Raw genomic sequence first — 16,697 nt, 5'->3', positions numbered from 1 at the left:
TATTCCAAAATCCAGTTTCAGGGATTTTTTTTCCTGGAAACTATTGAACTTTCCCAGAATAGCACAATCTAGAGGGGAACAGAAAGTTTGTGAGTTATCCAGAATGTTTTCTTCTTGAACCAAAGAGTATTACACATCCTTATTTTTTGAGTATCCACTGACTTCTAGATTATTCATACTTACAGCATCCATGTAGAAAATGGAATGCAACAGTGGCACCTTGTTGCACTTCTTTTCTGGAATTTCTGATGTGTATGATACATTTCCATATCTTTTTCCTGCATCAGGAATCTGGATACAACAGCAGTTTCTCATCCTTGCCATTGGATTCATGATGGGAATCAAGGGAGGTTGAAGAATTTGTCCTGATTCAGGATGTATCTTGCTTTTTTTGAAAAAGCAAAATGTTTCTTAAAGGAATAAAATCTCATATGCAATATAACTGAAATGGTCAGCACTGATTCCCTATATTGCTCATGTAGTTAGTTAAGAATCACTCTGGATTCAATTTATGTGAAACAAAATCAACTATACATGAAGTCGAGCTTGCCTCCCCAGTAGAGCAAAAAGTAGTATGTTGAATGATGACAGTTTTGCATAGTTTCTTGCATATGTTTGGGAAGCATTGCTAGTTACCAAAGAAGTGGTATTGGGATAAATTAATATAATCTAATAGAATGTACTATAGTATATATCCTACACTTATTAAAGACATGCTTATATCAAGAAAAATTGGAGAAATCAATATCAGATTCAAATATTAAAAGTGATGGTTTAAATAAACATATAGGATCAATTTATACTGTTTCCCAGTTTTGTGATTCATACATTTCCTGAAGCATAGTTTGTAATTAGAGATATGCAAGGTGACTTTGCACAATATTCTAGGATAAAATATGATTGACTACTTCATGGTTTAATACATTGTGTTAAATAATCCAATGTGCTTAGTTTATGGTTTAAACCAGTGTTGCTCAACCTTGACAATTTTAAGGCATGTGGTCTTCAACTCCCAGAATTCCACAGCCAGCAATGCTGGCTGTGGAATTCTGGGAGTTGAAGTCCACATGCCTTAAAATTGTCAAGGTTGAGAAACACTGGTTTAAAGTGTTATGTGAACCAAGCATTTTGGTTAATTCAGTAATCTTGGATTAGTGTAGTGTTCAACTGTAGCTATAGTAATATTAATATGTGCCAGTGAACATTTTGCTCTACACAGTTATAATTTTTTAAAGAATAGGAAAAATATGAATATATTAATAACTGGACATATTTTAATATTTAATAACTGGAGAGACTTTAATAAAGTAGTATGGGATAGAGATGAACATGCTGACTGAAGACTGGGGAGACCGTCAGCCATGGAAGCTTACTGAGTGACTTTGTGCCATGTCCTTTTCTACCTAAACTCCCCATGAAGTTGTGAGAAATATTAGAGAGGCACTGTTATATATGGCATCTTGAACACCTGAAGGGGAAGTCAGATATAAATGTAATAGATAACTAGAAGTCTACTTAATAGATTTTTATCCTATGGCAAAATATTTCTGTTATGTTTGTCTCATGAATAGACATTCAAGATCACCTGAGAAGAATCTCTAGATGATGGTATATAACAATATTTACATATATATGAATGAATGAATGAATGAATGAATGAATGAATGTTGGTGATACTTTGACAGTTTCTTAACCCATGTGAAGCATGCTATATTGCATTAGTTAAACTTACATCATTTGACTTCAGTAATTGGATATTTTTTCTTGTAGTTTGTATTCTCTGTGAAATGCTACTTGTATAATGTAAGGGTTGGAAGTTAACTTGGAGATTCATCCTTCTGGTGATGCACAAATCTAGTACTATAACATTGTCTACGGATGCTAACCCAGTCACTATCTAAACACCATCTCTGTTTAAACAGTGCACCACTTCCTGAGGATATCTGCTCAATACTGAACAATTCTTACCGTTTTTTTATGTTCTAGTAAAATCTACACACAACCCCCTCCCTCTACTACCTGCTAAATTAAACCCATTTTTTTGCTTGTCCTGCTTTCTGGAACAGCTCTAAATTCTGTCCAATAGGACTGCTTTTCAGAGATTTGATGACATCTGCCTTGTCTCTGCAGTCTTTTCATCTTCAAGCTAAACATACCAAAACTTCCACCTGCTCCTTATAAGTATTTTTGTTTTTTGTTTTGCTTTCCAGGCCTTTTATCATATTGGTGGCTCCCATTGGGCATGTTCATTTGACCGTGTCTTTTCTAAAATATGTGCCTACAACTGGATGTAGTATTCTAGAAATAGTTTGATTAATGCAGGAGAGGAACAATAATTTATATTGATCCTGATATTCTACTTCCATTAATGCAGTTTAGGATTGCTTTTTTTGTTTCTTTTTTGGAGCTGCACAACATTGTTGGGTCATATTCAGCTGGTAATCTGCTAAAACATCTAGATCCTTTTCATATTAATACCACTCTTTAATGCCTTGGTAAGGCCACACTTGGAATACTGCATCCAGTTTTGGTCACCACGATGTAAAAAAGATGTTGAGACTCTAGAAAGAGTACAGAGAAGAGCAACAAAGATGATTAGGGGACTGGAGGCCAAAACATATAAGGAACGGTTGCTAGAATTGGGTATGTCTAGTTTAACGAAGAGAAGGACAAGGGGGGACATGTTAGCAGTATTCCAATATCTCAGGGGCTGCCATAAAGAAGAGGGAATTAAGCTATTTCCCAAAGCACCTGAAGGCAGGACAAGAAGCAACGGGTGGAAACTAATCAAGGAGAGAAGCAACCTAGAACTAAGGAGAAACTTCCTGACAGTGAGAACAATTTATCAGTGGAACAGCTTGCCTCCAGAAGCAGTAAATGCTCCAACACTGGAAGTTTTTAAGAAGAGACTGGACAGCCACTTGTCCGAAATGGTGTAGGGTTTCCTGCCCGAGCAGGGGGTTGGACTAGATGACCTCCAAGGTCCCTTCCAACTTTACTACTATTATTATATCTATTACTACTGAATTTTTATATTATGTACAAAGGAATTTGCTCTCCCCCCATCTTCATGTCATGAGCAAATTTGATAATCATAGATACTAATCCTGTAGTCAAATTGCTTAAAAATATGTTGAACATCACAGGACTTAAAATGGGAGTTTTGCGGTACACCATTCAGAACTAATTTCTGAATGGCCTTAGTTGAACAGCACAGGACCTAACATGGAGTTACACTGACCTTAGCTTAACAAAATACAATTCTGTAGAAACCATTTCAAATGGAACTTTAGATGGAGTCTAACTAAGATGCCAATCACTATGGTAGACATGGTGGGAAAAGTAGGATTTAATGAAAGTTTCTTTTGCCAACTGATTTTGAGATTTACTCTTCTGAGTAAAAATGGTAATACATAAACATATCCTTATTACTATGATGTTCTGCCAATAGGATACTGGAAGAAGAACTGTGTTTCATCCTAATACTGTTGTATCAGTGTAGCATTACACTGATAAAGGTATGATTGGAAATGTCCTCTTATATTTAATGGAGAGCTAAAACAAAACTATGGCAAAATTCCTACGTTATGGTGTTGTTAAGATTTCAATTAATCCTGCCTTTAATCCCAATGTATCTTTACCAATATATAAACTCCACACAAGATTTCTAGCTGAAATATTAAGGTGTGTTCTTGTCTGTGTATATGAGAAAAGGAGGGAGGGAAACAGTGTGAGAATGAGAATGAGAGAACATTTGCAACTGACCAAGGGGCTGTGGTGATGAGAAATACAGAAGAATACTTTCCACAATAGTTCAACCTGCCCAGAGGACATGGCTGACATTTGTTAGAGAACTCCAAATAGCTACCTTACTCTAAGACATGAATGTCGATTATCAACACTACTCCTACAACTGGAATAAAAGGACAAAGCATCTTGAAGAGGTAAGCTATGTATGATGGAATGCCAAAGAGGCTTTGGGAATACAGAGTGGTAGCAAAAGAGTTAAGGAAGCAGGAAATAGGGGCAGTGTGAAGCAGATTGTTCAGTCTGGGGGAGGAGAGAAACATGAAAAAGATGATCTAGAGCAGTGGTTCTCAACCTGTGGGTCGGGACCCCATTTGGGGTCGAACGACCATTTCACAGGGGTCGCCAAACAACGCAGTCCGCCATTTTTTTCCCCTTTTCCTTAGCTGTGCTACTCCCTTTTATTCTATTGGCTTTTGAAAGCCAATAGAATAGACTCTCTTGAATAGAGTCTAATTCTATTGGCTTTCAAAAGCCAATAGGAATTGTCCAGGCTGTCTGTGCCCTGCTGAGCCCGCCAAAAGTCCCATTCTGCAAACTGTGCTGCACCAGTTGAGTAGTCCTCGACTTACGACTGGTTGAGTAGTCCTCGACTTACGACCGGTTGGGGGTCGCGGCATTAAAAAGGTTGAGAACCACTGATCTAGAGTAACTACTTTAATTACAGTCTATACAAGCTATGAATTTACTTGGTAAACATTTCAATTTTACTCTGCAAGCAATAAAGAGCTTTTGAGGAATCTTCAGATTTTTGTTTCCTAAACTAGCTAGACTTGTAAGACGTGAAACCATACTTAAGAATATAGTTTCAATCAATATTCCCACCCCTCCCAATAAAAAATTAAAACTGCATTTTGACTAATTTTATCAGTAAATTGATATTTTCTTCTATAATACTTTGAGGCACCACAGGTTTAGTGTGTGTGCTCCAATAGCCATGAAAACAGTAAAATGCAAATACATAACTGTTAGTGAAGGCTAGGTATTCTAAATCTTGCTGTTTTTAATCATATACTTATGATCCCTTTTGCCTCACAGCATCAAAACCTGAACACGAGAATAAACATACAGAGGTTTTCTTTCCTGAAAAGTGGGTATTTAGAGTAAGATTTGATACACTATTTGAGCACCTACAGCAGTATTGAGTGGTTTCTTCACAAATAAGTACCATGTATTTAAATTCAGAGACTGCCTTACATCTGCTAATTGCTACTCTCTCTTTATATCTTTAGATTTCTACAAACTGTACTTACTAGATGTGGAGGGCTGGATATTTTCCATTCTTGGTGCCATGCAGACTACAAGGAAATTTTACAGCAAAACTAGACCAATGTGATTCCAATTATTCTACTGTGTGGTTGCCAATAGGTTCCATATTTCGGCAACCAGTTACATAACAAGTGAAGCAATTTTCTCTATGGAAATGAAGCAAGAGTACCCACACCCACTACTATTATACAGTTTTCCATTTATAAAACGTGACAGGGTGGCTTGTAATCCCTTTCTATGTGGTTTTGTTTTATTTTAGAACTACAGCACTGTATATGCTACATGCAGAAGAGTGGGACATAATATTTAAAATAAAAATAAGGATTTCACTTTATTGCAGCGCTTGTCTTTTTGTTAGTGTAGATGGTAATGTTCACTTAACACCTGGTTTCTATTGCTCAGACTAATACTGGGTAAAAAGAGAGATTTCTTACTATTAAGGTTTGGTGCATGGATGGTTCTATCATCCAGCCACTTGAATTTTAGTTATACTAAGGAAATAGGCCCTTCAGCTTTCAACAGGAGGCCTGGTTTCTGGTTCTGTAAACAAGACAGTCATTTAACACTGAGGAAGAAAAATACAAAGATATAATTTATTAATAGCAAGCTGTTGTATGCATCCCTATTTGGCATTCCCTTGATTACTTAAGAAAACATATCTATATCTGTTTGTGTGGACTTCTCCCAACTTCTTTTGTTATGAGACTGCATTCAGAGCTTGAACTGAAAGTTATTGTATATATAACTGCTATAATACAATAAAGATCTAATGTTCCCTTACAGCCTGTGAACTAAAGGTGTAAATGTCTGAACGTGTATATAGATAGTATATAGGGAATATATTTGATGATGGAGTAAAGGGTTGCTCTAGACTAATGTGGATTCTAGTTCTGCCTACTATTTCATCCTTGTGTCTAACTTAATTTTAGCTATCAATGTATGCAGAAGATGAATTGGACCTTACTCTACCATTTCTCACAATAAGGTTTGAATTTATGTCTTCGGGTTTTTAGAGCTCCTTGATAAATAATGTTTTTTCCATTCAGTAAATGAAAATTGCATATTAATTCTGAGAGACTCATACTTGCTAGATTTCTTCTACCTCAATCTGCCATGATATATAATATCTGTGTTGATAATCATGTTTTATTTGGTAGAATAAGGTGATTGGAGATAGTTTTCTATCACAGTGCAGAAGTTTCTGGTTAATCTTGACTGTTGGAATAAACTCTGCTTGGTGAATTCACACAAAGCTCGCTAAAATGAAACAAACACTATTATGGGTGAAGTTCTTTCATGCTTGGCTACTGTTGATGGGAAAGAGAACATTTTCTCCATGTTAAGATTATTATAGGTTTGGCAATGTGGCATGCAACAGTTTTTACTACTATATATATGTGTTTTGCTTTTTTTTTAAAAAAAAATAGTGTCTCCTGTTTTTATTACAAGGATAGGGATCAAGTCATATATAAAAATATGCAGCAAAATCTAAAGCTACATAAAAGGCTTTTGTTCCATAATGAGGCTCTTTATGCAGTAAATAACATTGTCCAATAATGAGGAGGAATAATTGGGAATCTTCTGTTAACACTAAGGTTTGCAAAAGTAATGGAAAAGCTTCACTGAAAAAGTTCTTGAGAAGAGCAAGTGAATGATGCACATTGTCCATGCACAATGTATATAAAAACTGTTCATCTTAAAAGGGGGCAGATAAGGAGAGTAAGGGGAAATTACCTTGAAAAAGAAGATGTTAGTTATTATCCTGTACAAGAGCATTCTACATTGCAATGTTTTGTCACAGATTCCACTTGAAGCTTAAATTTACAGTTTTTACAAGACAGAGAGCATTCTAGGAGGCATGTTGTTTTTTTAAGTCATACCCACCTATTTGCCTAAAGTTCTATTTGAAGAGTAGCTCTGAGTTCAAAACTTGTTTGCTACTTGGTAATGTGTCAATTGGCCTTAATGGAGATACTATGCTGTTTGTTATTTTCTAACTGGATAACATAGCTGTGTTCTATGCCTATATTTTAAGTTAGCTTATTATAAAAAAAGATGCAGATTTTTATTTCTTTTAACCTTACTGTTTTTTTATATATATATACAAGAGCTATCTCAATGGATCTCTTTAATCCATGGCACTGAGAATTTATTAAGTGTTCTACCAGTGGCTTACAATCCTAGCAGTATAGAATTCTTGGCTTCCAGCTTGGAACACCAAAACATAAAGTCAGTGAGGTAGTCAATACCAATTTTGAAGAAAAAAAAAAGAATCTCTGTTTCTAACTATGCTTTGTGCCCATTGTAGAGATAACTCTAAATCAAATGAAACTCGAAGCAGAGAGGCTGAGAAGAGCAGATTTACTTTGTTTACAATATTAACCAAACAAAAAGCTAAGGGAATCATCTGTAGTTTGAATTAAGAAACTTACATTTCTAAATCTGAATCAAATATGTGATTCTGTAGCTATTTTGTTTTAGACGCTGTTTACTGTGACTTTTAATGGGATTACTGTTATTATCAAGGATTTCATGTTCATATATTTAAAAATAGTTTATGTAACAATAACATTACAAATCGTAAGAGCTGATTTAAAATATTACAAATAGAAAATAAATGTTAATAGATTATTTGCTGATTAGATAAAGAAATGGAACAGTAGGCTTATTTTTCAGATAGACATGGCAGTTTTAATTTTCATCCAGATTTTTGTATGTTTGAATTAATTGTCTAGCAAACTAGGGTTTTGTAGCTTTTTTTTTTTTTTGCCATATTGTTAAAAATAGAAAACTATACACTAAATAGCTACAATGAGCTTCAGATTTAGATTTGGAATACATATTACAACTAGTTTAATTCCATTGATGATATTCTTAATCATTGGATATCAACAGAAGTGTAGCATACTGAAGAACTCAGAAACTAGATCAGGAGGTAATTACAGAGAACAGTTAAGATTTTATTTGAAAGCACATTAGACCAATATAAAATTAAAAATACAAATCTGATAGCCAAAAAATTAAAAACAACCATATCACAATTACTATATTTTCTCAGATTATCTTTAAAAGTAAACTGCTCTGTTACAAAAACTAAATTTAATCTAAGTTAGGCATAACATTATCCTGGCTTTAGAATTTCTTTATAAAAAATAATTCTTGAAGAATTTATTTAAATTTGGTTCAGAGGACCACTTTAACATTTTGGCAGTTCAAATTATCTGTGCTCTTAGGATAAACAACCATAATAGAAGAACACTCTAAATTAGAATCATAATGGGCGGGGGGAAATACGAGAATCCCTCTAAAACGGATGGCATTCCTTCAAAAAGCATCTGATTTATATGTTCTTCACCTGCACGAGATCTGTCATTTAGTATTTAGTTTGGTCCTTAAATAAGGTTTCTGGCAGTACTATAAGACATGGAATAGAGAAGTAGAGATAAAATTTTGTATGCATTAATTCATTTATCTTATAGTGCATTATAATTATGGCTTATTTCTTAAGTTCCATCACATATTACTGTTTAGAATCTCTGTGTTAGAATACTTGAAACAGGATCAGATTGTTATAAAACTTCTATTATGAAGGCGACTTAAGAATTCTTAGGCATTGTGGAAGCATATTAATACAGATAAATATATTTGGAAAAAATGTGTTAAAGGGCTTTATTTTTAAAAAATATAGATAGCAAAGACTGTTAAACAACCTGTACTGCAGAAATCAGTACAAAATGCTGTGACATTTAGCACCCATATAATATGACTCTTGAAACAGGATCTTATTGGTCATTATAAAAGGCATAACCAGACTTCCCCAAAATACCAAGAGTCAAATCGTTTAGGATTTTGTAAATCAAAAATAGCACTTTGCACTGGGGTTAGAAATAAAAAAAACATAACCAATATAATTTTAAAATACAATTACTTAAGCAATTCCAATTCTACATTTACTAATAATTGGATACATTCAGAGTTTTCAAACTGCCTTTAAGAAAAGCTTCATGAAGACTCAAATAGTCTGAAAAAATGTCTGGAATGGGACAACTTGCTGCAGGCAACTCGTTGTGACCAAATTGCTACGGCCAACTCACTGTTGGACAACTCACCACAGGACAATTTAACAATTCGATTTAATTATTTAAAATAAATAAAATTATTTTAATTTTTGTCATTCAAATTTCATTTTGTCCCTCCTTTTGCACCATTTCTCTAATAATTCTATTCCACCATTTCTTTGATATTAATGTAACTCTTGTCCTGCAGTGAGTTGTCCCATAGCGAGTTGGCTGCAGCTAGTTGGCCGTGACAAGTTGGCCGTGACAAGTTGTCATAGACCCAAATATTTCAGGCTTGCATAATTCTTCTTTTTCTTTATCTATCAGCTTTCAGATTCTTTCTTGCAAGTGATAATTTACTATTTTATACAGTGTTCAAGCTCAAACTAAAATACAAGTGTAATTTGCTATACCTGACTGAAACAGTGACCTACTTATGTTTTAGCACTAATTCCAAGCTGAAGCTTGTAATATCTATAAGCACAAAGCGTAGAAAAGAAAATGAAACACGAAGGTTTGTTTCCAGTCTTTAGGGAATTAGTGCATCAGGACTGCAAACTTTGAAAATGTTTTAGAAGTGCTCCTGCCTTCATCTCTCTCTATTGATACAAAGAATGTTTTTTTATATTTTCAGGCTACTCTGTGAATGTGAAAAAAATGTTGTTGCTTTAAGGAATCCGCTCATTAAATTTAATATGAAAGCAACAGCACCTTTTTTCAGACACACACAAATATCTAGAAGTATCCCTTCCCCAAGTTCAAAGCTAATATTTTAGACAAAAGAGTTTATTGTCCAGGAACAGATATTTTTCCTGGCAGCATTAAGTGGGTTGTCCAACTCTTCTGTGTTAACTGAACTTAACTTTATTTATCTGCATGGAGTCTAAAGTGCTCTTAGATATGCAATCAGTTATTTGATTGTCTGATCAGACTTTTTTAATGTGGTATTTTATATCCAGAATAACAAAAATTCTTGTGATATTGGTCCATTTGTATTTAAGAATGAAGTTGTCACTTTTAAATTGTATCTCTTTTGACTAAGAGAAGGGGAAATTGTTAAGTAACAAAACAAATGCTTTATATATAATGTGAACATTTCTTTCCTTTCATTCAAATGTGTGTAATATTTGGAGTCTGCCTGAACGAGTCCCTGCAGTTTTCTTGGCAAGCTTTCTTCAGAAGTGATTGCCATTGCCTCCTTCCTAGGCTGAGAAAAAGTAACTGGCCCACAGTCACACACCTGGCCTTGGGCCTAAAATGGGACTAGAGCTCAGAGTCTCCTGATTTCTAGCCTGATGCCTTAACCTCTACAGCAATACAGACAATTAAATGAACACTGAGGATAGGATGGCTTCCATGAGGAAGAACATCATACTCCCAACCCTTCTGGAACCTGTTGTCTTGAGGAAAGAGCCATCATAAAATCTTGCTTCCGGACTGGAACACCAGTCAAGTACTAAACCATTACCAGAGCTATTAAAAGTCACTAGCAGAGCAGCAGGCCTTTCAGATGTTGCTAAATAAAAACAGTCAACAGTGTAGTTGGTAAAGAAAAAATGAAGTTGGTAGCTGACATTTAACAAAATTTGTTTGGGCCTCGGATTCCCTGCCTTTCCTTTGAACGCTTCAGAAGAATCAATAGGATTATGCTGCCTACCTATCCTGATTTAGATCATCCAAAAATATTTCCAAGTCCTGGCCAAAAAGAAGCAATTTTCTCTCTTCTTGCACAGAAAGGAAGCAGGTACTCAATCTTCTGCATATTTAAGCCAAGTAAAATTATTAAACAATAGTCTTTGTGTTAGTAACAGTATTATTAAAGCCTGTTTTTCAAATACTGCTACTGAATTCCTGTGCATTCTTAAAAACAATGTAGCCTGTCATTTTAAGTACTTCTAAGATTTTGGAAAGTATAAAATAAGGAAAGCAGTAATTTTCAACATTACTTCAGTGAAACAGAGGCATTGAAAGCTGCAAAAGGCATAAATTGATTTTTCATTATAAATGCAGTCATTTTTTGTATTTTAATTTTTCTCAGCAAGAATTATTTGAAGCTTTTGTGTTATGCATTTTCAGCCCACTCTTTGTGACATGGAAGACAGGCCGAGACAAACGACTTCGGGGCTGCATTGGAACTTTCTCTGCCATGAATCTTCACTCAGGACTCAGGGAATACACATTAACCAGGTAAAATCAAGAGTGATCTCTCAGAAAACCAAGCCCAATTCATTTGTATATATATATTTATTTAGTTCTGCTTGTTGTATGTATAAATCTGTTCTGTTTCAAAGGGATGTAATTTTTTCTTAAATTTGACTAAATAATTCTTTGAATGTAGTAAACCTTCCAAATTATACTATCATGAGCTGTTTTATATAAGTTTGTAACCATGTTCTCTTTCCACTTTAGTGCACTTAAGGACAGCAGATTTCCACCCCTGACTCGTGAGGAGCTGCCTAAACTTTTCTGCTCTGTCTCCCTCCTCACTAATTTCGAGGATGCCACTAACTACTTGGACTGGGAGGTAAAACTGTGAATCTGAATTTTCTATCACTCTTTCGTGCCATTTGGATTCAGATCAATATTTTGTACTTTGTCTACATAGTAAGGGTAACTTATAATGATAGAATTTAAAGAATGGGATTTGAAAAAAGGGACAATTTAAAACTGAATTACTGAATAAATTACTTCAGTCCCTCTCAAATGATTATTACTTTGATACAAAAGCAGGACTCAATAGCTTCAGTGACCTTGAGAACGGTGCCAACACAAATATGGATTCCTCATAAAGACATCTATGAAATCAAAATCAGAAGAATAGATGAAGCTAAGAGTAATTTACATGTGAGCTGATAGGCCTCCATAGGAATAAAGAATACCAACATCCTAGGAAAAGGTGCAGGAAGAACTGAGATTGGAGAAACAGAATGGTTCAGAACAGAAAAGTGAGTGAGATAGAGATGAATATTTTTCCCATAATTGTTTAGCAAATATGCTATAAGAATGGGAGGATTAGATGAGATAGCAGCTGAAATAAACATTAGAAATCAAAACATGAGCCAATTGTGATATAGAAAATATATCATCTTCTCTGAAAGTAAAGAAGAGAGGATAGCTCATTATGAAAATGAAAACAGCAAAGTTAATGTTAAAGGGTGATATAAAGCTTTGTTTTCTTAAGCTAAGGAATAAAGATGGAGGTTTCACTGGAAAAATAAAAAGAATGGTTCTAATGAGGAAGAACATTTAGAAATATACATATCTTTTATGATCTTGTCAATGACAACCAAAATTATAATTAAAGCATTGGACACTGTAGAAAGTAAAAAGAAATGGGTACATTTAAATTAGGGATTTGGAAACAGTTATTAAGAATAACAGAGAACAAGAATGATCAGTCAGTCACCTTTTACTCTTGGGTAATAAATACCAAGCAAAAATCACCCTGAGAAGCTGTCTTTGTGGCCAATAGGTGTTAATACATGAATTGAAGGCAAGGCAAGACTTTTTTCAGATTGATGTTTGAATAAGATCCATGGCAAGGGTAAATCCTTTTTCCCAGAAAATACCTCCCAGCTGACTTAATATTCTACTTTTAGGTTGGAATCCATGGGATCAGAATTGAGTTCATCAATGAGAAAGGTGTCAAGCGCACAGCTACATACTTACCTGAAGTTGCTAAGGAACAAGGTGAGCGTGGAATAAAATGTAATTCTAGATTAAGTAAAATCTGTGTAAAGAATGTAAATCATAGAGATGGCATACACAGTGCTGAATAAAATCATTCCCCATCTTTGGTTGAAGTACGCAGAGGCTCAAATGACTCAAAATAGTAATACATTCAGTGTGTGGTGATTTTTTTTAAGACATATATTTTATTTTTATTTATTTGTTAGATTTACAGGCTAATTTTTGTTTAGGAACAAGGTGGCAATCATGATTTAATTGCTGCATTATTCATAACTGTTTGGATTTTTAAATATTTCAAACAGTAAAAACAGATTATGGTTTAAGTCAATGATTTATTTTGATATTTTGCCCTGAAATATATTACATTTCCTCAAATTATTTATTCCAGCATGCAGAGAATCACATTTTCTCTTCCTGCATGAAAAGACCAAAGTATAATTTAAACCTTTCAGAGAAATTTAGTAGATTTAAATTTTTAAATTATAGCTACAGTATACTTCATTTAAAGCATGATTACATTTGTTTAATATATACTTAGAAGTGATCATTTTGGTTGTTTATTATTAAAATATCTATGTATGAAATTTTAATCATGTAGTATTCAATATTTACAGTTACTATTCTGTTTATCAGTAGCTATTTATCAGCAGCTTATCAATAACCTGAGTAACTTGAGCTTTCTTTTAAAGGGCTATATCTTTTTTAAATTAAGCTTGTATTTATAAGTCTGCTGCTGTCATTTTCAAACAGATTGGGATCAGATTCAAACAATAGACTCCTTGCTCAGGAAAGGTGGTTTTAAGGCTCCAATTACCAATGACTTTAGGAAAACTATTAAACTCACCAGGTAAACTTTCTTGTTATTTTTGTATTAGTATTATCATTGCTTCTGTTTCTATTTGGAAGAGCATATTTCTGGAAATTGTTTTTTTCCATGCAAGTTTTTGAATTTTAAATTAGATGTTCCTGATCCTATAGTTCCTACCACCACCATCACCTCATTCCCCAAATTGCCAACAATTTGGAATTATTAGAAATTATTTTACATTTCTTAATTTTTTTTAATCCACAAAGGAAATTTAGAAAAAAAGTGACATCTTGAGAAAGTAAAATCTGTGTTGTCTTTTAATTTTTATTTTACCATTTTAATAATATTAAACTATTTATTTATTCATTCATTCATTCAGTTTTTATAGCTGCCCATCTCAGTCAAGTGACTCTGGGCAGCTTACAATTCTAAAACTATTAACACAGTTAAAACAATCAAAACATCCAAAGTATACGTTCATACAGCAACCGAGATAATTAACTAACAGTAAATCAAAGAAATAGGGCCTTTAATACATTCCAAGTTCCAGACCCCTTATGAAAGGCCAGCAGGGTTGGCACTATTGTAATCTCTGAGGGGAGAATATTCCAAAAAGTAGGGGCGATAGCAGGGGAGGCCCATCTTCTACTTCTCACCAGCCGATAATCTATGAATTAATTAGTGAGAGCTTGCTTAATTTTTTCTACCCATTTGAAAACAAGATTTTTTTTCAATAATTAAGAGTCAATTTTTTTAAAAAGGCTATAAAATGGAAACATTAGGGAATATTTAGGCCTTGGTATTTCTAGAAGTAAAGTATGATAATGTTAGGTAGACTAACCACATTATTTTTAATAAGATGAAAATTAATTGCTTAATTTCATGAATTGTAAATGTCCTTTTCTATTGTTGCTTCTTTGTAACAGGTATTTAAATCAGCTCTTGTATGAGAATAATAGGCAGAGGTGGGGGGGGCAGAATTTATTTATTTTTCTGTTTGTTAAATTTATTTGCTGTACATCTCACCATCTGGCTAATCTAGTTTACAACAATAAAATGGAAAAAAATGATAAAGAATATAAACATAACAATAGCAGTTCAGAAGATTTATTACTCAAGCCTATACACAATAATCCAGTCAACTAAAGTTCAGTACCAAATTGGCATCAGCAGAATTTATGAGAGATTTGATTTGGGCCATTTGTGGGAACATAACTCTAAGCTTATGATACACTTAACTCTCTCCCAACTCTGTGGGCTCCTCTCCTAGAGCCATCTTTGCTTCTTGAGGTAGACAATGGTCTTAATATTAGTAATCATTGATATCCATAAACTTATCTAATTCCTTTTTCAGATGCTCTAAACTAGAATCCATCATCACATCTATCACATCTGTTGGTAGCTAATTTTACAGTCTAGCATTGTACACAATATCCCCATGCCCAGTTTCACTTGATTAGCTAATGTTCTGTTTTTCTATTCATAATTTCTGTACATGTGTGCTGGTTCTTCACGTTTTCCTTCCCCACATGTTTACATTTTGAATCCAGTAGTGAGTGGAATACTAGATAGCAATAACATCTACCATACTAACATTGAGTATTATTGGTCACTACTGCCATTGGTGGAGTTAGTTGAACTAAAAAGGAAGCACATAGAAAAAGGTGGAGAAACAGATAGTAAAACTATTCAATTATAGATGGAAGGTTCCTTCTATGACGTTCCCCTTATCAAGCATGCATCAATATTAAATTGGAAGTTATGTGGGCTTAAAATATTTTGATGTTAAGAGGAGTGAGAGATGACCTCTTCTCAGTTCAGGTCCTGTTTCGTTACAGAGAGCACATGGATCCCTCAACTCTTCCATGCATGTGTAGCAGTTTGCTGCCTGGGGTTATAGCAGTTGACTTCTCCAACAATTTTGGCCAATCATGCGGTCCAGCCTCCAGTGAAACAGCAACATGCTCTCTCATTTCCCCACTGCACTCTTCACAGATGTATTGGCCAATAATGACTGTACCACTGGGACCCTAGACACCAGAGGGAATGTTAGCTGCCCACTCTGATTACCCAGTCCCACAATCCCTTCATCAAGGCAGCAACCACCTCCAACCTTCCTAACTAGTTCAGACAGGTAATTTCTCCCCACTCCCACTCATAACAATCTTCCCAGAAGTTCATGGGAAAATCCAAAGCATTCCTAGGCAGGCTGCAGACTCTTTGAACCAGGCACATACTGTACCAGAAACTAACCATACCCCAGAGGCAGAATAAAAAGCAAGAAAGCCCATGTTGAGACTCCCCAACTATTCCAAGTTGTGGGGGACAGAAAAACTAGACTGTTCCCCATTTCTCCTATCAGAATTCTTTCTGAGTCTTTGGTCGAGCAGCTAAGGCCAGATTTGAAAAGTTAATTGAAGCAAGGGGGGGTTGGTTGCTGATTTCATTGGTTGTTGTAGTATGTTTATCCTTGATTTGGTTATTGTTTTCACTCCATTGGTTTTATGATCAGCCGTCTGTATCACCAATGCCCCTATCCTGAAAGGCACCTGTAGGATTTACACATGGCTCTCTATGTCCTCCTTTAAAAAGCATTACTGTATAAGCTTAAAGTGTATCTCAGCTAAAAGGTAACTCCATTACTTCGTAAGAAGGGCTACAATCCCACTCTCAGGGATACTTCTAGAACATTCCACTGGAGAATTGCCTGTTTCTGCTGTACGAAAATGGTACATTGAATTTATATACACATTACATTTTCATATCCCTTGCACTTTCTGGTTTGTCATTCCAAAACCTGGAAGGAAATATCTCCTCACACCAGAAAACCACTGCTATAGAAAAAGGGTGATAATAATATACCACTTTTTACTGGAATATAGATATTTCAGGTTATTTGAATACTTAACAATATAGTAAAAAGCCTTTCCTACAAAATTGATATTGTCTCAGTTAATTGGACTACAGTTTCCATAACTCTGAAGTTTATATCTAGCCGGTAGCAGAGTGAAGAAGTTAAATTAAGAGAACTGTATTGATAGGAAATTTAATAGGTTATTGCATCA

At 34.6% G+C, this 16,697-nt stretch overlaps 1 protein-coding gene across 4 annotated transcripts in view; it reads left to right on the top strand.

Annotated features, from left to right (window-relative positions):
• Positions 1-16,697, top strand: part of AMMECR1L (AMMECR1 like) — a 29,994-nt gene that overhangs the window by 9,474 nt on the left and 3,823 nt on the right. For 2 of the 4 annotated variants that reach the window (XM_039347147.1, XM_039347148.1), the window contains exons 4-7: positions 11,211-11,321; positions 11,544-11,658; positions 12,734-12,824; positions 13,575-13,671. In XM_039347147.1, the coding sequence (XP_039203081.1) occupies positions 11,211-11,321; positions 11,544-11,658; positions 12,734-12,824; positions 13,575-13,671 (414 nt within the window). Of the gene's footprint in view, positions 1-4,331; positions 10,879-11,210; positions 11,322-11,543; positions 11,659-12,733; positions 12,825-13,574; positions 13,672-16,697 lie in introns of those variants that run through there. The other 2 variants (XM_039347151.1, XM_039347149.1) reach the window with 2 other exon arrangements.

Source organism: Crotalus tigris, unplaced genomic scaffold, assembly GCF_016545835.1.
Source record: "Crotalus tigris isolate CLP2741 ecotype Arizona unplaced genomic scaffold, ASM1654583v1 scf7180000018053.2689490, whole genome shotgun sequence".
Lineage (NCBI taxonomy): Eukaryota > Metazoa > Chordata > Lepidosauria > Squamata > Viperidae > Crotalus > Crotalus tigris.
This window is presented reverse-complemented; position numbering and strand designations above follow the sequence as displayed.